At 38.5% G+C, this 23104-nt stretch overlaps 1 protein-coding gene across 1 annotated transcript in view; it reads left to right on the top strand.

Moving 5' to 3' along the window:
- Nucleotides 1–23104, top strand: part of ANO2 (anoctamin 2) — a 188171-nt gene that overhangs the window by 51313 nt on the left and 113754 nt on the right. Inside the window, exons 9-11 of the mRNA XM_067289841.1 lie at nucleotides 10480–10614; nucleotides 13320–13480; nucleotides 17809–17891. Coding sequence (XP_067145942.1) covers nucleotides 10480–10614; nucleotides 13320–13480; nucleotides 17809–17891 — 379 coding nt within the window. The remainder of the gene's footprint in view (nucleotides 1–10479; nucleotides 10615–13319; nucleotides 13481–17808; nucleotides 17892–23104) is intronic.

Below are 23104 nucleotides of genomic sequence, written 5' to 3'. Positions count from 1 at the left end.
TACTCACAGCTTAGAATCTTCACCAGTCCTGTAGGAAGTGGTTCTCTCTCTGTCTGTTTTGGCAAGAACTTGGTCTTATTTATTGGTGCTTGTATGAGGGAGGAAATTTTAAACCAGTAGGCTTGTATTGTGATGGTGAGGAAAACCAGGTCCCTACTTTCTGATAAACATCATTCCTAGGCTGCAAGACACTGTCTGAGCACTAAGATCCATATTACCATCAAGAATCCTCATTCCTTTGGTGGGATTTTCAAAAACTAGATCCAGCAAGGAACTTGCACATCTACATCAGGACTTAGCAAAGTCGAGGCACTGAAGTCTGAGTAGTTGTTGTCTAGCTTCCTAGTGCAGGCCCCTTGGACTGTACAGTTTTGTAGGCAGCTAGAGCTGTGTTTTATCTGTGTGCACAGCTCTATCTGACTAAGGAGCTTAGTGCCTATATGATGTTTAAACTTCCGATTAATTTTTATTTCTTAATGGGCTTGAGTGATAGGTCCTAGTTCAACAGGTATTTTCGGAGTTCACATTAGCGTACTTTGACGGGAACTGAAAGCCTATTCCTTTAAAATGCAGAAGGAAAAGTCAGAGGTGGGGCACCACATCTGGAAACAAAAGAGCAAGTCCTGTGTGTTCTTTTCAAGAGTATTTGTGGGCATGTAAAGACGTGATAGTTGTGAATTGGGGAGAAGAGGGGAAAGATAGAAACCAGCTGCTGCAGTTGGGTGGCTGCTTCTGTGACAGTATGTGGTCTGGAGTATCAGAGAGTATTAATGAGGAAAGTTGCAGCTTTGTTGACCCTTCTTGTAAAACTGCACTTGACCCCTTACTTCCAATGGGAAGGTCTGGCCAGGGGATGCTGTGTGAGTGGAGGTCCTTTCCTGACTTCTTGAGCCCTGACCAGGGGTTAAGACCAGGCCCTGTCATCTGGTTTAAACGTATGCCTGCGCATGAGGATTTTTTGTAGGAGGCACTTTACTCTCTCTGTAAAAAAGTCACACTAAGTCGGACCATAGCTCTGTCTGATCCAGTACCCCGTCTCCAACAGTGGACAAAAACAAAATGACAAGGGAAGACATTAAACACTGAGAACAGTGTATCACATCTCCAGAAAACACTCTCATAAAAAAGGTTTCTGGCATGTGAACTCCATGAGCTTCCACTATCAGCACAGGCTGCAGAAAAATGAACGTTTTTAATGCAATTTTTGAGCAAGTGACTACTATTGTTGTGCATTAGCGTCTCAATGGAATAGTTGCAATTGAAGTGCTCAAAAATAATGAACTGGAAATTGTTGCATGTATTTAATTATACTTACAGTATGCATTTGAATTTGTTTTGTTTGCAAACCATGTGTTTGTTTGACCCATCCATGTCCTGTTATGTCACAGTCTCAGAAGTATTGAGTTTAAATTTTAATTGGAAAAGGAAGTTTCATAACTCTCTTATTATTTCAAAACTGCAAGAGGCAAGGCTTAAGAACTGCTGTCTCAAGATGTGTAGTAATGCTGTGACTAATAAAGAATTTACTGTACTTCTCTTTTATGGGAAATTATACACCTGTGTATTAGCCACTAGATGGTGTCTTTCTGGCAATAGTAATGCTTATGGTGCCATCTAAAGCAAATACATGAAAAGAACTCAGAAGCTGTAGTGAGGCTTACCTATATGACTTTGAAGACCAAACAAGCTTTCAAGAAATATGAAAAATTCAAAGTAGTAATTTAAAAAAAGGTTAGTTATGAAAAGTCTGTGCCTGAGCTTCTGTGCAACTCTGATAACCTGGGTGTTGTAGAAAATGGTACAAATTGTCTTTTAGGAGTACAGGAGATTAGGAAAGTAATACAATACACAATACCTGTGACCTCACACTTGTTCACGGTAAAAGCTTCAACCAATCTGTCGTTTGCAAGATAGAAGAAAAGCTAGAAAAGAAAGTAAGAACGGGTGTTAAAAAACAGGAGGAAAAAGACTAGATAATGTCCATACCAGTCTGCAGGAAATTCTGATTCAGTGTAACATATTATATAGATTACTGATTATTTGTAAAGTTGATTATGAGAGCAAATGTGATGTGCATAAATGAATTACTTTTTTATTCCATACACAGAGTTTCACTTGGTGGGCTGAAAATATTTCTGTAGCGAAACTCTACTCTCTTCCCTATAGGCAACCTTTATTGACACAGACTAGCAGATATATTGCCAGGCTGCCTGTTATGGATTTTGGATTTGCTAGGTGTGGATAGCTAGTAACTTTTGTTGAATGCTAAAGTATCAACAGATATGCTGAGTGTTCATGTGTTGTCTTCTGCATGAGTTCTCAGAGGTGAATAGGACAAACATTGCATTACTACTCCTGCTAAAAATGCCTCCCTTTTTAGTAAGGGATGCTGCAGTTACTGCCTAGTCTCAGAGACACATGGGGTTTTTGTAAGCAAAGAACCAAAGACAGGCAAACCCAGACATCAACAGAATAATGTAATCTGGCTCTTAATCCTTTCAAACAATGCAGAAAGTTAAGGACTGCTACTACCGCACCTGAAATGCATTGTATGAGTATCATTATTATCTTTGTGTCACTGCAAATCACATTCTCATCATGTCTAGCTCTCCAATAAAAGGTCTCCTTGATCATGGTGAGCTGAACACTTAAATAATGCACAAATCCTGGAATGCTCTGAGGACGCAATGAAGCTTTGTATCCTCTTACACCAGAGGGGGGAACTCAGTTGCAGTGGTTCTGACTAACTGACACGTTGCTTGTTTACATAATCAGTAGGTATTGAGACTTCATTTCTGTCTCAGTCACAACATTTTATGTCTACTTTACTGTGTTGCTATTGTTCTTTGTATTACAGTCAGTAACCAATGTATTTTTTTTTTTTTTTTTTTAGTTTATAATCCATCACTACCAACTATGTCCCCTCAGTTGTATTTTGACAGCTTCAGGCATGGGTGCAATGAGGCTTGGGAATCTTTGAAGCTGAGTGGCTTGTCTTGGTTTTATTTCTTTAGAGGTTAAGGACTGATCTTTTGCTATTTTAAATTTTGCTGTAAACCTTTGTTTTGTTAATTTGTTAAATAAGATTTTAAACAAGAACCTTAAGTAAAGGGACTTCATTATATGACTTTTGTGGCATCCTGCTCAGTTCTACTTTCAGGCTCTGAACTTTTTTCCATATCTTACCAATCTGGTGCTTCCAAAAGTGAATGAGGGGCATTTGCTGACATGGACACAGAGATAAATATTAGAGGTGGCTTTCAGCGTTTGGGACTTGGTTTAGGGCTCTTTCACTGGTTTATCAACTATTTTCACAAACATCCTGATATTCACTCTCTACTGGACAGCCTTGTTTCTGGTTTAGGGACCACCATAGATAGTCTCCTTTCTCCATTTTCTGTTTGCAAAACCAGATGGCCTTTCTAATGGATTTTTTCTTTTCTTCCTCAGACTCAACTGCATTGTAATTTAGCTGAGGTTCTATAGTTGTTTTTTTTTTCCCCACTCCTCTAAAAATTTTAATAAAAAAGGTTTCTTAGTCTCTTGGCTATTGTTCCAAGGGTGGTTGTTTTCTTCCAGAAGCCTTTCCTGGCTTCCATCTTGCTCCGTTTGGTGCGATCCCTATGTATCTGGATTTAGCACTGATACGTTTCTGCCTGGGTCTGTCTGGACAAAAGTATGTGTATATATACTGTCAGGCACATCTCAGGATGTACAGCTGCCTCAGTGTTGCTGCTAAGCAGTAATTCCACCCAGGTGTCCCAGGTGGTTGCAATAAATCTTTGAATCCTGCCCTGAGAAAATTTCCAAGCGGAAAAAAGAAGACAAATCCAGAAGAATCTGCACATATATGATATAGGCATAGGAACATAGAGACACTGTCTGCCCATGCAGGGATGGGGTTAGGAAAGCCAAAGCCCTTCTGGAGCTGAATCTAGTGGGGGCATATAGGGCAACAAGAAAGGCTTCTACAAACACAGCAAAAGGAAGGCTAGTGAAAATGTGGGCCCTGTGCTAAATGGGGCAGGGGTCCTGGTGACAAAGGACCTAGAAGAGGCAGAGATTCTGAATGCCTTCTTTGCCTTAGTCTTTACAGGTAAGACTGGCCTTCAGGAATCCCAGGTCCCTGAGACCAGAGGGAAGTCTGGAGCAAGGAAGACTTACCCTTGGAGGAGGAGGATCAGGTCAGGGAATGCTTAAACAAACTGGATATACACAAGTCCATGGACCCTGATGGCATGCACCCGTGAGTGTTGAGGGAGCTGGTTGATGTTCTGCGAGGCCACTCTTGATCATCTTTGAAAGGTCATGACAATCACGGGAGGTTCCTGAAGACTGGAACAAAACAAATGTCACTTCTGTCTTCAAGAAGGGCAAGGAGGACTTGAGGAACTACAAAACAGTCAGCCCCATCTTGGTCTCTGGGAAGGTGATGGAGCAGCTAATCCTGGAAACCATTTCCAGACGCTTGAAGGACAAGAAGGTTATTGGGAGTAGTCAGCACAGATTTACAAAGGGGAAATCATGCTTAACCAACCTGTTAACTTTCTATGATGAGATGACTGGCTTGGTAGGTGAGGGGAAAGCAGTGGAGGTTGTCTACCTTGACTTCAGCAAGGCTTTTGACACTGTCTCCCATAACATCCTCATAGACAAGCTGATGAAGTATAGGTTAGATAAGTGCACAGTGAGGTGGACTGAAAACTGCCTGAACTGCTGGCCTCAAGGGGTTATGATCTGTGGCACAAAGTCCAGCTGGAGGCCAGTCACTACTGGTGTCCTCCAGGGTCCAATACTGGGTCCAATGGTGTTCAACTTATTCATCAATGCCCTTCATGAAGGGACAGAGTGCACCCTCAGCAAGTTTGCTGCCAAAACTGGAAGGAGTGGCTGATACACCAGAGGGATGTGGTACTACTCAGTAGGACCTCAACAGGCTGGAGAAATGGACAGAGAAGAACATTGTGAAGTTCAGCAAAGGGAAGTGAAAAGTCCTGCACCTGAAGAGGAATAACCCCCTGCACCAGTAAACACTGGGGCACTGACCAGCTGGAAAGTGACTTTGCCGAGAAGGACCTGGGAGTCTTGATGGACAACAAGTTGACCATGAGTCAGCAATGTGCCTTTGTGGCCAAGAAGGCCAATGATCTCCTGTGCTGCATTAGGAAGACCATTGCCAGCAGGTCAAGGGAGGTGATCCTTCCCTTCTACTCAGCCATGGGAAGACCACATCTGGAGTGCTGTGTCCAATTCTGGGCTTCCCAGTACAAGAGAGACATGGATTTCCTGGACCAAGTCCAGCAAAGAGCCACAAAGATGTTTAAAGGTCTGGAGCTTCTTTCATATGAGGAGATGCTGAGAGAGCTGGGACTGCTTAGGCTGGTGTAGAGAGAAGACTCAGGGGAGATCTTGTCAATGTTTATAAATATTTGGTGGGAGGATGTAAAGAAGATGAAGCCAGAGTTTTCTCTGTGGTGCCCAGTGACAGGACAAGAGGCAACAGGCGTGAATAGAAACACAGGCAGTTCCTTTTGAACACACAAAAAAAGCACTTCTTTACTGTGAGGGTGGTTGAGCACTGGAACAGTTGTCCAGAGAGGTTATGGAGTCTCCATCCTCAGAGATATACAAAAACCGACTGGGCATGGTCCTGGGCAACCTGCTGTAGCTGTCCCTACTTTGAGCAGGGGACTTGTACTAGATCATCTCCAAAAGTCCCTTTAACCTCAACTATTATGTGACTCTGTGAGTGAAATGGTGAAGTATGCAGAGATGTTATGACCTGTTCCTGGCTCCATTTTAATGACTGGGAGTATGAATGTTATCAAATTTTCTCTGTACTTCAGCAGTGTTTATCAAACAAGGCTACAGTTTTGAGATGGAAACATAAGTGCTGAGAACTATTATCTTAGTAATAATAAAAGATCTCTTGTGTTCTGAGTTTACAGCATACTAGAAATTAGTTCTATGTATGTAAGGGTAGTCATTGTACTACCTCCAGTTTAATGATAGATTTTTTTATGGTAATAAATCACACTGAAGGTATTCCTTATGTTCTTGACCCTGTACCACAGGTTGCTGTTTGCTCCACTGATCTGACACAGCTGTTCATAAGCCTACACTATGAACTGGCTTGCCAAAGTGGTGGATGTGGTCTTTGGGATTTTTGTTTCTATTTTTTAACTGGCATCTGGTCTCCTTTACACTTGATCAGCACAACTCAGAAGGTAAACTGTGGTTCAGAGAGGGAATGAGTAGGTGAGGTAGAGAAGGGAAGAAAGCTTTTAAACTAGCTCTGATAACAGAAATGTTTTAACATGAAATTATACTTTGTGAGAAGTGTTTGTCCTTTCTCCTAGGGGTAGACGCACTAGAATTTTATCCACAGCCTGTGAGAATAGGGTTATTTTGAAGGCATAAGTGGTACATGTGACTTGTTTGACCATCTGCTTCCCAAATAAGTAGTCGTAAAGCAGTGTGGTTTTGCATAGAAAATATTGACTCATAGAGGGGGGAGAATATGCTGTGGCAAATATGAAACAACAGCTGGCCTAGAATGGGGTATGGGACTTAAACAACAGAAGAGTTTTGAAGAATTTTGAACAGTCTTCCCAGTTAGGTGACTCAGTGTCCATAGTATCTTTTCCCTGACTTTTAAACTTTGTTCCTGAAGCACTCTAGAGTTCTTTCCAGCATGTGTCATGTATCATAGTGCTTTGTTCACATTCCAGGTAGCCCACGCTTGTTTCTATAGAGTTAAAAAACTAAAGTTTTTTTCTGCTCTGTCTTTCCCCCCTAGTTTATTTATAAATTGCACAACTTGGCATGGAAGCACTGTGACCAATGTGCATGCATAGAGTTTAATTAACGGTTATTCTTTTTTGATGTTGGTTTGGCAACCAGACAGACAGAAGAGCATTGCAGATGTCTGGTTCAAATATTATATGGGTGAAGCAAAGGGAAGTCAGTAAACATTTTGACTGCAGCCTTCCCATACTTCTTATTCTAACTCTGCCATGAGAGGGAATACACTTTCTGCAGCTGTTTTTTTTTTTTTCCTTTCTTCCTTTTTCTTTTTATGCCATTTCTGGTTGTTTGCTTGATCTTGGAAAGCTCTGAAAATCTGCAGCTTCTTTTCAGCTTCTGAAGAAGATATGGATGATTTGTGTGTCTCAGGATCATGTGCTTATGGCCCAGTCTTTCCTTAGAGACATGACTCTCAAGAGAGATCAATGCTTGGTAGGTGGCCATTTAACAAGCATTCAAAATATCTTTCAAAGTGAAAGACACAAAATCTCACCGTGGACTGTAACAACACACAGAACACAATGTGTGATTGCTGCTTCTGATGGGAGCAGCACACATTCGTTATCAAAGTCATTTGCCTCTTGCTTTGGATGAGAACTGCTATTCTCAATGCATAGGTGTTTATAAAAGGGACACTTCTGTACTTTAGAATATGGCTAATGTGGAAATAAAGCTCATGCAATGCAGAGGGCATACTCTTTTTCTGGCACTCCTCAATAGGCAGTCCATCAATGTACTTTGGAAAGGATTAATCCTTAGCTTTATCTGGATATATGTGAATTGTATGGGAGTTAGATAGGTAGGGCAAAACTGAGGTCTTGACTCCTCTTTGTCCACACCAACATAATTCTTGAGTAATTCCTTGACTATAATAAAATAAGATTAGTTTTACCCCAGCGTAAATGAGGGAAGATGCCAAATTCTTGGTATTTATATACAAAAATTTATAAACTTTCCTTTTCTCAACATGTCTTACTCTCCCTTTGAAGAAAGTATCTTTTCTCTTCATTCACTACCATCATTCTAATTTTTCAGGTTAGTGCATGAGTATAGAGAGGCTAGTGTTCTGATTTGAGAAAACTTAGCATCCTGCTTTCAGAAAGAAATAGCCTTGAAATGTGCTAGTGTGAAGCTATTGACCTGAGTAGGAGTTAAGTGCCTTCAAACCTTGTAAAACTATGCCTGTGTACCTCTATCATGAGATTCTTAGGGGGGTAGGAAGAGACCAGTCTGATGGTGTTCTTGAGGTCTGAGTTAAAAATCACTAAATCCAGATGTGGCTATGGTAGATGGTAGTAGATGGTACAGTGGACTGGGTCTCTTGTAGTACATTACAGGTGTTTGCACAGGCTTGACTGCCATTCAGAGAAACAGGAGATCAGGTCTCTGCACACGTCAGGAAAGGAAACAGCATGTCTGTGCCCCGTATTTTGCTAGCTTGATAAACTCAGATTTAAATTTATAACCATGCTTTCAAACACTGTCATTGCTTCTCTTTAGATTATTTCAGTTTCTGGCATATAGAGGGACTGGACTTGGGCACAGCAGTCTTAATATTTTTCTTTTTCAAAACAGTTAAGTCACAGAACATTGTGCAGTTCTCTTCTTGGCAAATGCTTTTCCCCACACTGCCAGAACATTGTTGAGCTCTTTTCACTTTCTCTTGGCATGGTTGCAAATAGCAACCATTTGCTTTATAGGTTACGGATCACGTATATCACTGGAAGGTTTAATAATTCTATAGAAAGCCTCATGTGCCATATACTCCTCCTTGCTGCTTGGATCTGAACACTTTCTGTGTTACTTCATGGCTCTTTATCAAAACAATAGACAATTTAGCACAGCTTAGATTGGGGACTATTTTTCGTGCCTGCTTTGGCCTCCTGGGAGCTCTGTATTAGCTATGAATGTTGCCCATCTCTACAAATAAGGCAGGAGTGAGAAGAAGATGGCTCATCAGAATACTCTAATTTCCTTGTTCTTGTTCCATGCTGTTAGGATGTATTCAGTGATGTTTGCTTTGCTGGCAAATGCAAGGTATGTCCCTTCCCAATCAGGAGGAAACCTGAGAGTGAACTGAATCTCCCTGTCACCTGGGCTGCTCCTAAGACATTGTTGCTGTATGCTGACTTATACAGGAGGCTTGAAGCAAAGCTATAGGCCATCAGATTATTTCTATTTTTTAATCAAATACTTCCTCCCTCACTTCATACACAGGACCATATTCAAAGAACAATAAATGTGAAAATAAAGCAAAATTACCTCTGGAATGCATGTGCCAGGTTATAGAATAGTCCCACAGTGTCAGAATTATATTTGCAAAAGAAATATTTTAATTTATCATCTTATAAACTGTATTGTATCAAATTTCCTTATATTCTGTACAAATGCAGTAATCCTTTGTCCCCAGGAACTTACAAACCATGCTATGGTGTGAATGTCTGTAGAGTTACTAAACTGATATATGCTGTTTAAAGACTAGTTACTGCAAATAGTATTCCTACTCTGATTTACGCAAGTTGTTACTGAAATAAGAGCAAATAGCCTACCTAATTAAATTATTGTCATCTGAGTCACTGTGCCAGGGAACCACTTGACTTGTTTGATAGTTCGCACAGTCTGTTGCCCTCAACCACCTTGAAAATGGCAGGTGTAGAAGATGTACTCCTTTCGCAGAAGAATCCTGAGTTTGCCCTCACTTTTATGTTGGTTCTCCTAGCTACAGCCCTGGAATGACAGCAGTGTCATTCCTGAAGTCCTCTCCATCCTTCTGCTTTCTGTTCAATGTCTTCCGTCTCATTCTTTGGCTTGTGAGATGTTTCTCACTGTGTTGCTTTTTATCCAAATTTAATTTCATTTTAATGATTCTTCTTTTTTTGTGTGAGTTATTGAGCTCTCTGAAGCTCTTGGTGTTTTGCAGCATTTATAATCACTCCAACAGCTCTTTGGAATGATCAGTGAATGTCATCTATGTTTACTTTACTTCTTGCACTGTGATCCATGAAGATGTTGGGCTGAGTACTAACACATATTTATCAACATGTACAATGAACTATTCCTCAGAGCAGAAGCTGTTTTTGCAAACTTGCTATACGGACACTGTTAATTTGTCAAAAATTTTTATTCTTTCTGAAAAGCTAGTGCAAAGTATGCCAGTAATCCTTCCTGCTTTAACAGAAATTCATTTTTAGTCTGTAAAGACATTAGAGAGTGTTGTCAGTATGTTCATACAGATCTCATTCATAGATCTCATTTCTATGCCTTTCACTGAATCCAGAAGGACTACAGAGAAACAGAATGATGGCTTATTTAGGTAGTTTCTTAAAGCACTGAATCCTTACGAACGTTTTCTGCTAAAAAAATCGGGCGAACTCCTGTTCCTTTTGATGGAAGTCTGTGAGGGGTATTTCACTACATATGTAAAAGTTGCAGTCTAGTCAGAGCAAATCTTGAGCATGTATCATAAGGTAAGGATGTAGGGCTGTCTTTAACATCTCAGATTAGAAAGTCTCAACCTGTCCTACTCACCCCCTTCATTTGGTGTTACGGACTTCAGGGTTTTCAGCTAGGTCTTTGACACTTACTATTTTTATTTGCAGGGGTTGTTAAGAAGCCGTAAAATATGTTTGAAAATGACATCCCTGATATATGTCTTTTTTTCTTCTTTTTCAGAAAGTATTTTGGAGAAAAAATAGGACTTTATTTTGCATGGCTGGGTTTATATACAGAATTCCTCATTCCATCTTCAATAGTTGGGGTTATTGTATTTCTTTATGGTTGTATAACCATTGAGAATGACATTCCTAGGTAAGCTTCTCTGTGATCAATATTTTGTTACTTGAAAATTATAACACTGTGCTTTTTAGACATAATCCTTAGTGAGAATAATTGCTTCTAAAATGTCTGGAAAACACTGATATAGCATTAACGCCTGTAAGCACCTTGTAAACATTTGGAATACACATTTATTGAGTAGATAAGACATCTGAATGACGTGTGTTTACTTGATTGTTCAGTATTGCAGCTTCTGAAACACTAACATTCAGTAAATCTACTGCATTTTTGCAGAAGTTTTGAGTCAATGAATAAGATTACTTATATGTTCTTTTTTACACCATCGAATTGCTTTTTATGAATGTGCGTATCTCCACACTCATCCAGAAAGACAAACATAGTTCACAGCTCACTGAAATTAATGCAAATTCACTGTCATGTACCTCTTGAATACTTCGTTCATCTGAGTAAAATCAGGCTATTTGCACAAGTAGAATGAACAATATTTAGCAGATTAAGTGTATTTGGTGTCCACAGTATTCACCTTCTTGCCAATTATAAAAAAAGTTAGGTTTTGTGCTGCGTCCCCTCAGGATGTTATACTATTTAACAAAAACTTTCAGTCAATCTGACACACTAATATTAATGTCTACCTCTCAGTGAAAAGGGACACTTTTTCTTTGTACCATCTGGGACTGCCTTCAGGTAGGAACAGGACACTGGGCTAGCAGAATTGCTAGTCACATTCGTTATGGCAGTTCCTGTATTCTCTCAAATAAATTGGCAAATTTTAAAGCAGATCACTCGGCAGTAAGGCATTATTGCTGATAGATAAATGATGAATGACAACACTTCTGAGTTAGTTTGCTTTCTTAGCCTGCTCTGAATGAATCATGATAGTTTGTGCTTGTCTGTGGGAAAGCTTGTGCTAACATTTAAGCTGAAGTGAGATTTATGGCAAAGATGTATCTGCAGCACCCTCTGCTGCCTTTTGAAATAGAAGAGAGCATTACATTAACTATATAATAGCTGGGAACAGCTGTATGCCATTCAAACAATATAATATTAGACATATTCAAACTACAGTTTGAATGGCACTTTTTCATTTGAAGTCATAGAAAAAAAAATCATTTAATAATAGTCAATATAGGAACAACCATAATCACAATATACCACCTATCAATGAAGCAACATTGCAAGTCTATCCTTAGGACACAATCCTGGCAAGTAACACTTGAGCTCTGCACAGGTCAGTTGATCTGGGTGAGACTGTGTAGGTATGAATGTCTTCCCCATACAGCCATTATAACAATACCGAAGGTATACTCAGCAGTATCAAGCAGGGTTTGGCTTGTTCAGGAGATAATGATAGCAATTTTTAAAAATTTTTACAGACTGAGTAAATGCATAGCAAATAAGAATAGGAATTAAAATAACAATTTTGAAGAAATTTTTTAAAAATCCATAAGAAAGTCACTTATCTGCTATGTTTTCTGGAGGACAGCTGAACAAATGCTGTAAACTGAAAGAATGGAAATACAACTTAGCATCTGAATATATGAGTCAGAATTGAAAACCTTTTAGTCTTTACAAGGTTTACTGCTTTTTTCTTTCTTTCTTTCTTTTTCTTTCTTTCTTTCTTTCTTTTTTTTTTTAAATTGGGTTATTACTCTCTACTAGAAAGACAAGGAAGCAGTTAGTTAGAAGAATACCAATATCCTCAATCAGCAGTGGCAGAAAGGCAAACTCAAGATTCTTGAAATCATTGTACACACAGCATTTGAATACCTTTAAACCATATCAGTTTGAGTGCCTAAAATAACTGTTCACATCTGAGGAACTTAGACAAAACCTTATGGCATAAGGTAGTGTAGACAAGAATTTGTGTTAAAGATCTATTTTGGGAAAACACTCACTGATTATACAAATACTCTGAAAAATGAAATGCAGAGTAGAGGCGAATCTCAAAGCAAAAGCTGTGAAATACAACATCCTTGCTAAGAATAACATTCTTGGCTGGTTAAGTCTTGTAACTTCAGTGTATGCATGTCAGTTTATACCAAAACCCCAACATATCCTGCAAATGGTTTTGCTGATTTGTTCTGTCTGTGACACAGCATAACCAACATGCCTGGGTGCCAATTTTTGGCTTTGTAAGGTGTTATGCAGAACATATAGAAAGACAAACGTTCAACATGATAATGGCCAGTCCCGATACACAAAATAGAATGGTGTTTGACATGGATTTTTGTGCCATCATCTTAAAAAATGTGTGTTTTGTCAAGGGCAAACCAGATTTTATCCCACAGAATTTCCTTTACAGCCACTTCAGAATTCTTTTTCATGCATTTAAATCTGATCTGTATCAAATCATGTAACTGAGTGTAGATATGGCAAATTCCAGTTTGATTGTGTTTTAATTATTTTCTTTCAGTGTCGTTAACCTCAATCCTTAGTGATTCACTCTTCTATAACACAGCATAGGGATTAGATTGGTTTGCTATGTGGCATTGGTTTTTTTGTTGGTAAGGTGCCTGTAGGTATTTTAATATTTCAGAACTTGGCAACATGGCCCTTGAAGAGATACATATGTCATGGGATTCAGGTCTCCACAACCACAAGCCACATACATTAAAAAAACAGCTTGTAATAGCTATGAGGTGCTGCTTGATATTACTTCAGTTCACCCACCTTTCCTGTCATAATTCCCTAAGAGCTCATGCACTTGTCATTTACAGCAAAGAAATGTGTGACCAACGTAATGCCTTCACCATGTGCCCTCTGTGTGACAAGTTTTGCGACTACTGGAACCTCAGCTCTGCGTGTGCTACAGCTCGGGCCAGCCACTTGTTTGACAACCCTGCCACTGTCTTCTTCTCCATCTTTATGGCTCTCTGGGGTGAGTATTTCTTTGCATGTTAACCGTGTCACTTGATCTTCGGACTCCTGACAGAGATGAAAGCAGTGATGCACAGCAGTAGAATGTGGTAGCCTTCCATATAATAAAGTGTTATTAGATTGAATGTACTACATATGGGTTTACGAAGTTGCCAAGCCTCAGAGGGTCAGTAAGGGGCTGTCTGTGCTGAGACAGGAAAAAGAAGTGTTACAAGTCTTTCCTTTGTCAGCAGCAAGCTTTGGGATAAATGGAGAGGAGCTGGATTGGTCCGGGAAGAAAAATGTGTCCTTTCTCCCTCTACTGACTTGTTTAATGTCACTTCTAATCTTCATGTTTTCTTTCATTTTCTACAGACAGGGTAAGTCCCTGTAACACCTTCTGCATTTGGGGCAAGAATGTATTTGGGGCTTCATATGGTGCAGGCAGCTGAGAGGGTTTCATTTAAGCACAGAGTGCGCATCCATGTGGAACAACTTAGTCACATACTTTTAACAAAATTTTATGGGATTTCAAGTACAATGGGGTTATTACTGTTTTAATTATAATGTGTTCTAATGTATTTCATGTAGATGAGACTGGTTTTCCTTAAGGGTAAAAATATCATACTTCACTGAGGATCTCAAAACACTTCATAAACACAAATGAATGCATTGTAGTATTATCATATTGTTCCTGGCCTCACCTCTGCCCTGAACACTGTGTACTGTGCTTGCATATCTTACTGCTTGTGTTATGCCCTCACTCACTGCAAATCTGGTTTATTATGAAAGTTAAAGATGTGAATAACCCATGAAAAGAGTCTCTGAAGATTACTACCATAAAAAGAATTTAATTTCCCTATTCATTGTTCACAAAAGGAAATTTTCATTTGTAATGTGAGAATGTGAGATATATTATCACAGTATAGACACCTCCCAGCAGTCAGTGTGTTCTACTCTGTAACTCTATTTAAATTTCACAATTTGTTTTAGAAATGACTGATCGGTAGCTTGATGTTGGGTTTGGATAGCATAGGGTTTGTTAGGAACTTATGCACAGAAGACATTAAGGAAGTAAGCAGCTTTTATTTGCTGGCTCCTGGAAATCATTCAGCAAAAGTTAGAGAATACGTGTTCACTGTGACTGAGGGAAATGGCAAAAGATAATGAATTTGCAGACTCTCACAATGACTTGTTCTCCTGCCTCAGGTTGCTGCCAGCTGTAGAGCAGACTGGCAGATAAGGTGTCACAGCTTACCTGCTGCCATGAAGCATGCCATAGACTGCCTTGAGAGAGTTTCAGTGTATTATTTGGATAGTATGTGTCTGAAATGCCGAGGGTGCTTGCTTAGCACCCTGGTGCAGAATACATAAGTATGGTCTGCCATTGCCAAAGGGGGACAGCACTATGCTAGAAGAAAAAATACTGAAGAGAAAGGTGTTAGTCTTACCACTTTGGGACAGGACAGTGTTATTTGTCACTTATTTCACTGAAATTCTTACCTGCTGCTAAGAGCAGCAATTTTTTGTAAGACCAGCTAGAAGGGCCAAGTTTCAAATGTAACTCTTTAGACTACTTATAGGAAGTCTTTTGTCTCTCACTGATTGTTAAAATCCACTGTTTGGTAATTGATGACAACTGTTTACAATTTTTTTAAGGACAATTCATTTGCACTTGCATAGAAAAATACTATTTTCCTGACAGAGAATCTGTATTGTAAACTTGCATCTGTGCAAGTGACCGTTTCCATGCAGCTTCATCCAAAGCAATTGTAGTTTAGCATCAGCAATACAACGTGGAAAGCAAAATGTTGGCGTATCTCTGCACTAAGATAAATTAGTAGAATCTGTAGGCGAACAGAAGGAACAAAAAGTTCTGTGCACATTGTTTTTTTAAAAAAAAAGACATTTAAGAGTACTAAATTTTTATCTGAGATGTGGTCCATTAAAAAAAAAGTCTCCTACAGATTCGAAAAGTCTGTGCTTGGGACACTGATAACTGAGCTTGTAAGTGCAAGAAAATACACTCACCATATGCAAAGCACAACAAAGTGGAACAGTATCCTATACTAACTCTGCCCAGCTTGAATATTCAGTATTACATTACACCAGATTTTGCTGCCTTACTACGAGCAGACTGTACTGGTTATGCCTACAACTCATTCTGCTGAGTGACAGATATCTTGTCAATCACACACCTAGCTAGCTTGCCTTACAGTCTTTTGAGTAAATGTTACCTGAATACTTTTTTGTAGGGTATAGCACAGTGATGTGGAAACTGGCATGTCTTTTTACTTACAGATGTATACTTAAAAGAGTGAACAGTATGGTAATTTAAGATGGCTTCATTTCATGATGGGGTTGGGTAGAAGAATTCGTTCATCTTGCTTGACTTCTCCCTTTCTATGAAAGGCAGATGACTCACTATGGTTAATGTCTTGAAAGGACTCGTGCTCTTATGATGCGATCTTGATGCCGCATTATGTGTCTTTGTGATCCCAGCAATATCATTTGACAATGACTGTATTCACGAAATGCAAAGTCATGCCTGGTTGTCTGTGCTTCTTGTCACTGATGTTCTGGTATGTTGAATTTCAACTGTCAGATGTGTTTATAAGGATAGTTGAATATAGTGGAGTGAACCTGCTGATTTCACAACAGCTACTTCACTGTAGCACCAGTTATATATCTAGCCAAATAAATTAAAGGGAATTATGATAGATGTTATTGTTTTCTACAGTAGGTTCTTACAGAGCCAAATGTGCAACTGACCTTTTGTAAATAGAAAAAAGTGGAATGATAATAACAACCTATAAAATAGCCAAATGTGTTTGTATTTAGGATGTCTAAAAGCCTTTTAAGTTTCCAAAACATATTAAATGTAGCTTTTATATGTCCTCTCTTCTGTAAGGGAGGAACAGAGATGGCAACTTAGTTGCTGAATACCTGGATTTACTTGCACTGTACTGCCAGTCCTGTGTATAAATGACATTTATTTCTTACATTATGATTCTTTCAGAGCAGTCCTTCACTAAATTTTTCATGTAGCTATGGGAAGATATCTGTGCAGAAAATATTTGCTGTCAGGTGGCTGTGAATAGCTTGTGCCTTGTAAGGGTCAGGTTATTTTACTAGTACTGTATCTTTTCCCAGTGTTATAACTCATACCAAATGTAGATAAAGAAAGCTGGATCTGATTTTGCAGTATTCTGTGTCTTGTAATGTTATCTACAAGATGTTCAAAGTGACATAAATACTGCTGTGATATTACAACCTTTTTACAGTCCTTTTTGTACCAACTGAAAAGGTGAAATGAAGCACAGGAAAATGGAAAATAGTGCCCACAGTTATTTTTCTTTATCTCTATAGTTTTTATTTGTATAGCTTTTTATTGTTGTGTATATATATATAATATTTATATATATACACATATATACTGTGTGTATATATATATATTGTGTGTGTGTGTGTGTATATAGTGTATATATACATGCAGTATAGTTTTCTGAAAAGAGATGTCCACAAGTCAAGAGTAAGAAGTGCTATTTCTAATAGGTGTCCATAAATCAAGAGCAGCTAAGTAAAGGGCTATCTAGAGGAAACAGCAATTATGGGAGGAAGGTCAGGAGACTGTAAATATGAGACAACAGTACAACATCTGTTTCTTCATGTTAATGAAAAAGGAAAAGCGGGAGACTGAACTGCTGGCCTTCTCTGCTTGTCCCCTTAGGACAAAATCACTGTGTCTATGCAGGAGAAAAACATTCAACTCTACTACTATAACATATTTCAGAATAATAGTATTTTTTGCATATTGCTGAGGGTCATAGTTTACATGATAATTGATATAGGTATCAATTGTTTATTTCAGTAGCAAGCTACACCTACCTTCTTCATATGTTTCTGACTGATTAGAAATACCCATTAATTATTTCCCCAACAGACAAATATTTCATTAATTCAAATGTAATGGATGAATATTTAGATCTGCGTTTTCACTATATGCTTTATACTCATGAATTATAGAATGAGTCATGGTATATTGAGAGAAAAGATGTTTTGGGGGTGGATATCAGAAGATCTGGGTTCATTTTCAGTGTCTGAAAAAAGCTTTCCAGTGCCTTTGGGCAATCCATGTTGTCTCTTTCTGCACTTCATTTTAAAAAGACAGTAATTGTTGTTCCCATGATGTGCCTGTGTTCTTTATTTAGAATTGGGTCTGGGGCTGTTTCTTAATATTTATTTATAAAGGACCTAGCATGATGGGATTCATGGGGCTTACGAGTAATACAAGCATTCACAATAGTGCATTGGATTTATATTTTCAAAACTGTTTTATTTTTCTTTAAGCTACCATGTTCCTTGAACAATGGAAGCGTTTGCAAATGAGATTGAGTTACTTCTGGGATCTAACTGGCTTGGAGGAAGAAGAAGTAAGTTTCCTTTCCCTGTGCTAATTCATTGTATAAATGATTGTAAATCTGAAGATAAGCATTGATAATTAGATTTCTCATGAGTGCTCTCCAGTTCAAAGCAATTCATAGCTATGTTTTACTAAATGACTATAACTGATATATTTTTGAGTACCAATATACTCAAGCAGTTTGTCACATATATAGTATTAGGCAGGACTCAACCTTTTTTTTTAATAATTAATTTTGAACAAGATTAGAAGATTAACAGCAGACTCTTCTTTAATGTTCACATACCATTGTATTGCTAGAGTGCAATAGCAGAATGATGTTGAATACTTACCTTCTCATATACATACTGTTTCATTATGTGTAACAGATATGCTCTGTGGAGATGACTGTAACATATCCAGAAAATGTAAACAGTATTTGCCTCCAGGTCTGTGCGGCACCCCTGATGCCATAGTTAAAATATCTTGAACTCCAGGTACTGAGCTGCAGAGCTGTTTCATCAGTGGCTGACAGCTGAGCTTTCTACTTAATTTGTGATTGGGGAACCTTGTCTATTGTTAATAGATAAAGAATGGGATTGAGAATATTTTTTAAGCACCTCACAATCAGCCCATGGGGCTTCAAACTGTACCTGAGTTGACTGAAAAGCAAGAGATGCTTGTTGTTAGCATTTACAGTGTCCCTAGATCTGTTTTTAGTCCATTTCTCAGACATTGCTTCACATGCCATAGCCTATGGTCTATTTTAGCTACAGATTCTCACCAGAGGATTAATTTCTACCTCTGACTAAAAAGAACGCAGACATTAGCCTTAAATATCCCACTAAGAACAGGTAGATTCTGGAGCTTCAATTACCGATCTCCTATCAGTAGATACCAGCATGGCTCCAGAACAGGGACATATTCAGCATTATGATGTTCAAAATGCAGAGAAATTCAGAACTGCAGCAATTAGACTCCCATACTTAATGGTGAGCTGAGTACCTGTGAAGAGTAATTCAGTGTGACTGTTCTCTTCATTGGCTTAATAAAGTGTGGTCAGGTTCCTGGAAGGTGACTTGAGTGTTAGGCCTGCTTTGGTCAGAGAGGATTTGAAGCCATTTCCTCCTGTCCCAGCATGGTTCCTTAAAGACCAGACTGTACACAAGGCTAGAACAGGGCAAATCTCCAACCCAGCTACTTGAGCTCAGCTCAAACAGGATGCTGAGCGCAAATAAGCCAGAAAGGAAGTACCCCGAAGGCATGAACCTCATGCTGTAGCATGATGATGATGCTATTCCACTTATTTGTTCCTTAGATAAGAGTCATTAGATAAAATGTAAAAATAACACCGAGAACAGACAGCAGACCCCAGTATTCCTCTTCCTCCTTCACTCTTCCAAAATGAAATTTTTAGCGCTGTCTCTAGAGCAAGGAAGATCTCCCAAGTATTCCTTCCCTGAGGAGTTAACTTAAGGACAGCCTTACCTATTTTTTTGCACTCCTGTCTGTTAGTGAGCAACTGGATGATACTTATGGTATATCCCAGTATTCTGAGTTTGTAGGTGTGATATATACTGAATGCATCATTGTCCTACACGGAATGGCATACTTCTACCTTAGAGAACAGCAATTTTGTATTGCATACAGTACTGAGAGGTAGGAGAGCAAACTTTGTTCTTGGTGCCACAGTCTACATGACGAACCCCACAGATTTTACTGAATTTTAAGTTCATCACTTGCAGTATAAATTCCTAAGGTTTAACTCAGTATTTTCAAAATGCTGTGAAAGGATCTGTAAGTTTGTGAGGTCTTGTGATGAAGAACTCTGAAATGCTAAAGGTTTGTGGACATGAACTATAGGATCAGCAAGAATCCCATGTTTATGACAAGTGAAAGAGTGCCAGACACATCTCAGCACAAGCTGAAGAGTTAGGAAAATAGAATCATAAAAATAAGGCTGGAAGGGACCTTGAGAAGCCATCCCTGGTGCATGGGAGGATCAGCTCTACTTAAGTCATTGTGAAAAGATGTTTGACTAATTTGTTCTAAAAGAAATTTACCAGTGGAGATTTCACTTCCTCCCTGGGCAATCTATGCTAATACTTATCTATCAGCTAATAAGCTTCTCCTAATGTCTAACTTAAAGCTCCTTGCAAATATTCATTTTTTCTTGTCCTTTCCTTTCTTGTCCTAGATAAGGAGATTACTCCTGTCCTCTTTTCAGCAAAATTCAACATAATATCATATCCCTCTGTCATCCCCTCCTTTCTAGATGAATTGGCCTCTGCTCTTTCAATCCTAAATCATATTTTCTAAATACCTATAAATACCTACCAGCTCTAACTTGAAAAGTAATGGTCAAACTGGATGTACAATTCCAGGTGACATCTTACTAAAGAGAAAAAGCTGTGCAGAGCATCATCTTTTGTCAACTATTGGCACTTCATCAAAAATCCAAAACTTAGATCAGATTTTGCTCACCTTTTATCCATTAAGGTCATAAAGATGATGAAAAATTTATCCATAAGACAGATAGTGGTACTGTGTTTTATCAGTGTGGTAATTGCTTCAGTTGGTGAAGCCTTTACAACTGCTAAAAATGATATTGGAAAAAGGAAAATTGTGTCTGATCAGGTTAGTCCAGAGGGAAGTAGCAATGGCACACACAGGATCACTGAGGAGAGGAAGAAGGAAAGGGACAAAGAGAATTTCAGGAGTTTTAACAGCTTTAAGGCCAGGTGAGGTTAAGTTAGTTATTATTATCAATCTTTTTAGAAAGCAAAGTTATGGAACCAAAACAGGGAGGAAAACAACTGTAAAATCCAAAGAACTGAGAAATGCACTGTGAGGGTTATACTGAAGTGAATGTCTTCAGTGTCATATTTGTGGACTCTTGACTATAAAATTTTCAGTAAAATTACTTTCTTTAAACACACTGGGACAAATCTTTTGCTTCAAAAGAGTCACATGAGAGATTAATTTAGTCCATTTATTTGTAAATATCTTGGCAACTGCAGTCTGAGAAAATAGACTCCCTAAGGCTTGAATGCATATTTGCAGCTGGCAGCTGTACAGACTTAGAGGATTTGCATTGCTTGTACATCCAAAATCTGCAGAAATAATAGGTAACATGGGGTACTAGACTGTAAAATGGATAATTAGCTTGAAAAGAAATTGAACAACTGATAACTAAGGGAGGAGAAAACAGAAAAGCAACAAGAAAAGACTAGAATCATGAAAACAGACAAAACCTTGGAAATATCATGAATAAGCACTCAACATGTTGTTCCACAGATGTGTGTTGATGTAACCCAATCAAACAGGTTGTACATTTGTTTGCTTTTCAGTTTGAGTAATAAAGGATATAGATATCAATAAAGCAAGGGAAATCATGGGAGAATCCACATCCTATTCTTCTATTTGTGAGGGGGCTGGTGAAGAAATATTTAGGGACTCTCATTAACAATGTGGGAAATGGAAACTACTGACCTCTCATGAATCTTCGGAAATATGCCTATAATTAAATTTCTAGGACCCAGTATTTTCCTGCCTTGGGTTTTTGGGGTGGAAGAGATTCTACCTCATTTTACCAACAGTCCTATATAAAACTGGATTGGAAACACAATTTTAAAAGATGAAATCCTAGTATCTGAACCAGAGTTTGGAAGAATAAATGGGCAGACAGCAAAATCCACAACAAAAGAAAAGCTATGAGTAGAGATCTCGTTATAGTTCAAATAGTAAAGCTGTTTCAGTACAAGGAGGAACTTAACATGGCTGTCTATTAGAGCATATCTGGTAAGTTACAATTCCAAGTTAAAATCCTGTGCTTTGAATAATGCTAGCTCTTTGTTTGCAAACATTGATTCCCAAAGTCTCTTTCTTCCTTTTGCTGTTTGATAACTTAAAGAAAAAATTAATGAACCCTTAAGGGAAGACTTAAGATACCCCATGGATTATCACTGAGTTGAGATAAAGTAATAAGGAAGGTAGATTTGGTAAGTTAGAATTGAACAGTGAATAGCAAGCAGACTTGGTGGCCTTAAATATACTTACAGATATACCCCATTTTCCCCTTGTTTTTGGATTATGGTTTAACTTGTTCTTCTCTGCTACAGTTCCCATAATTTTTTGTGATCCGATTCATTTGATGACTTCAGGTTATCTTTCACCTTGCCAATTATAGAGACAGGCTTCTTTTCTGAAGTTCTAACAGTGGCTACTAAAACACACAGTATAAGGCACTTTTGTTTGCTTAAAAGCATGTATAAGAGAACAACAGACTTTAATAAAATAACTGTTTACTCAAAGCATGGGCCTTTTGGGACAAATGGACAATGATAGTAAAGGAGGAATGTGTAGCTACAACATTTTGTGTTGTCTCAAATCTGTTCTTTCACCCTCACTACTTCTCATGTTTCTTGCACCAATGAGATCTGTGTTTTGGATTATTTTCCCCAGGTGTATTATTTCACATTTTTTCCATGCCTATTCTGATTTTCCTGTTGGACCAATGATTCTAAATTTTTTCAATCTCTTTCTATCATTTTACTACCTTTCTCGAGGTCCATCACTCCTCCCAGTGAATTTTCTGTCACCCTCATTGAATTCCTGTTAACACTGATTATTTAATGAGCCTGAGATGGCTCTGGTAGCCCTTATGGGGCTAACTCAGATCTTATGGACAAGTCTCTTCAACATTAGATTTAATAATGTTATGTTTAGGATATTTGAGATGAGATTTTTATTAGAATAGTTGGAGAAGGAACGTTGAAAAAAAGTATGTTATTCCTCAGGCCTTGGGGGAAACTGTTTAGTACCAGCTGTTGCTCCATTAAAAAATTATATGTGAAGGCACACTTTAGACATGTTTTAATTTGTAAACTAGAAGAAACAAGGCAAATGATAACTCCTTTGCTTGCCAAGAAGTCAGTAAAGATATACGATTAGATTTTTTTCATTCTAAGACTGTTGATCCACAGAAATGTTACAATATGCTGGGGTTCCTAACTAGTTCTTTTTCCTCTTTTATTCCCCTTCTGCCAAACATATCAACAAGCTCCCATTTGCTTTCTCTTATTCCTTTTCTATTATACGGATCTCCTGTGCCTTTTCGAGGACTGATTTGTCTAAAATCCTCAAAACTGCTTCCTTCTAGGTAGTCTTGATTCCTCAGGATGATGCTATAGGCAACTTAAAGGCTGGTTCACTGGGGGTGGCATGAGTTCTTTTTCACTGCCA

Source organism: Apteryx mantelli, chromosome 1, assembly GCF_036417845.1.
Source record: "Apteryx mantelli isolate bAptMan1 chromosome 1, bAptMan1.hap1, whole genome shotgun sequence".
NCBI classification, from domain to species: domain Eukaryota; kingdom Metazoa; phylum Chordata; class Aves; order Apterygiformes; family Apterygidae; genus Apteryx; species Apteryx mantelli.
Note: the sequence above shows the minus strand (reverse complement) of the source record. Positions and strands in the feature narration are given on the sequence as shown.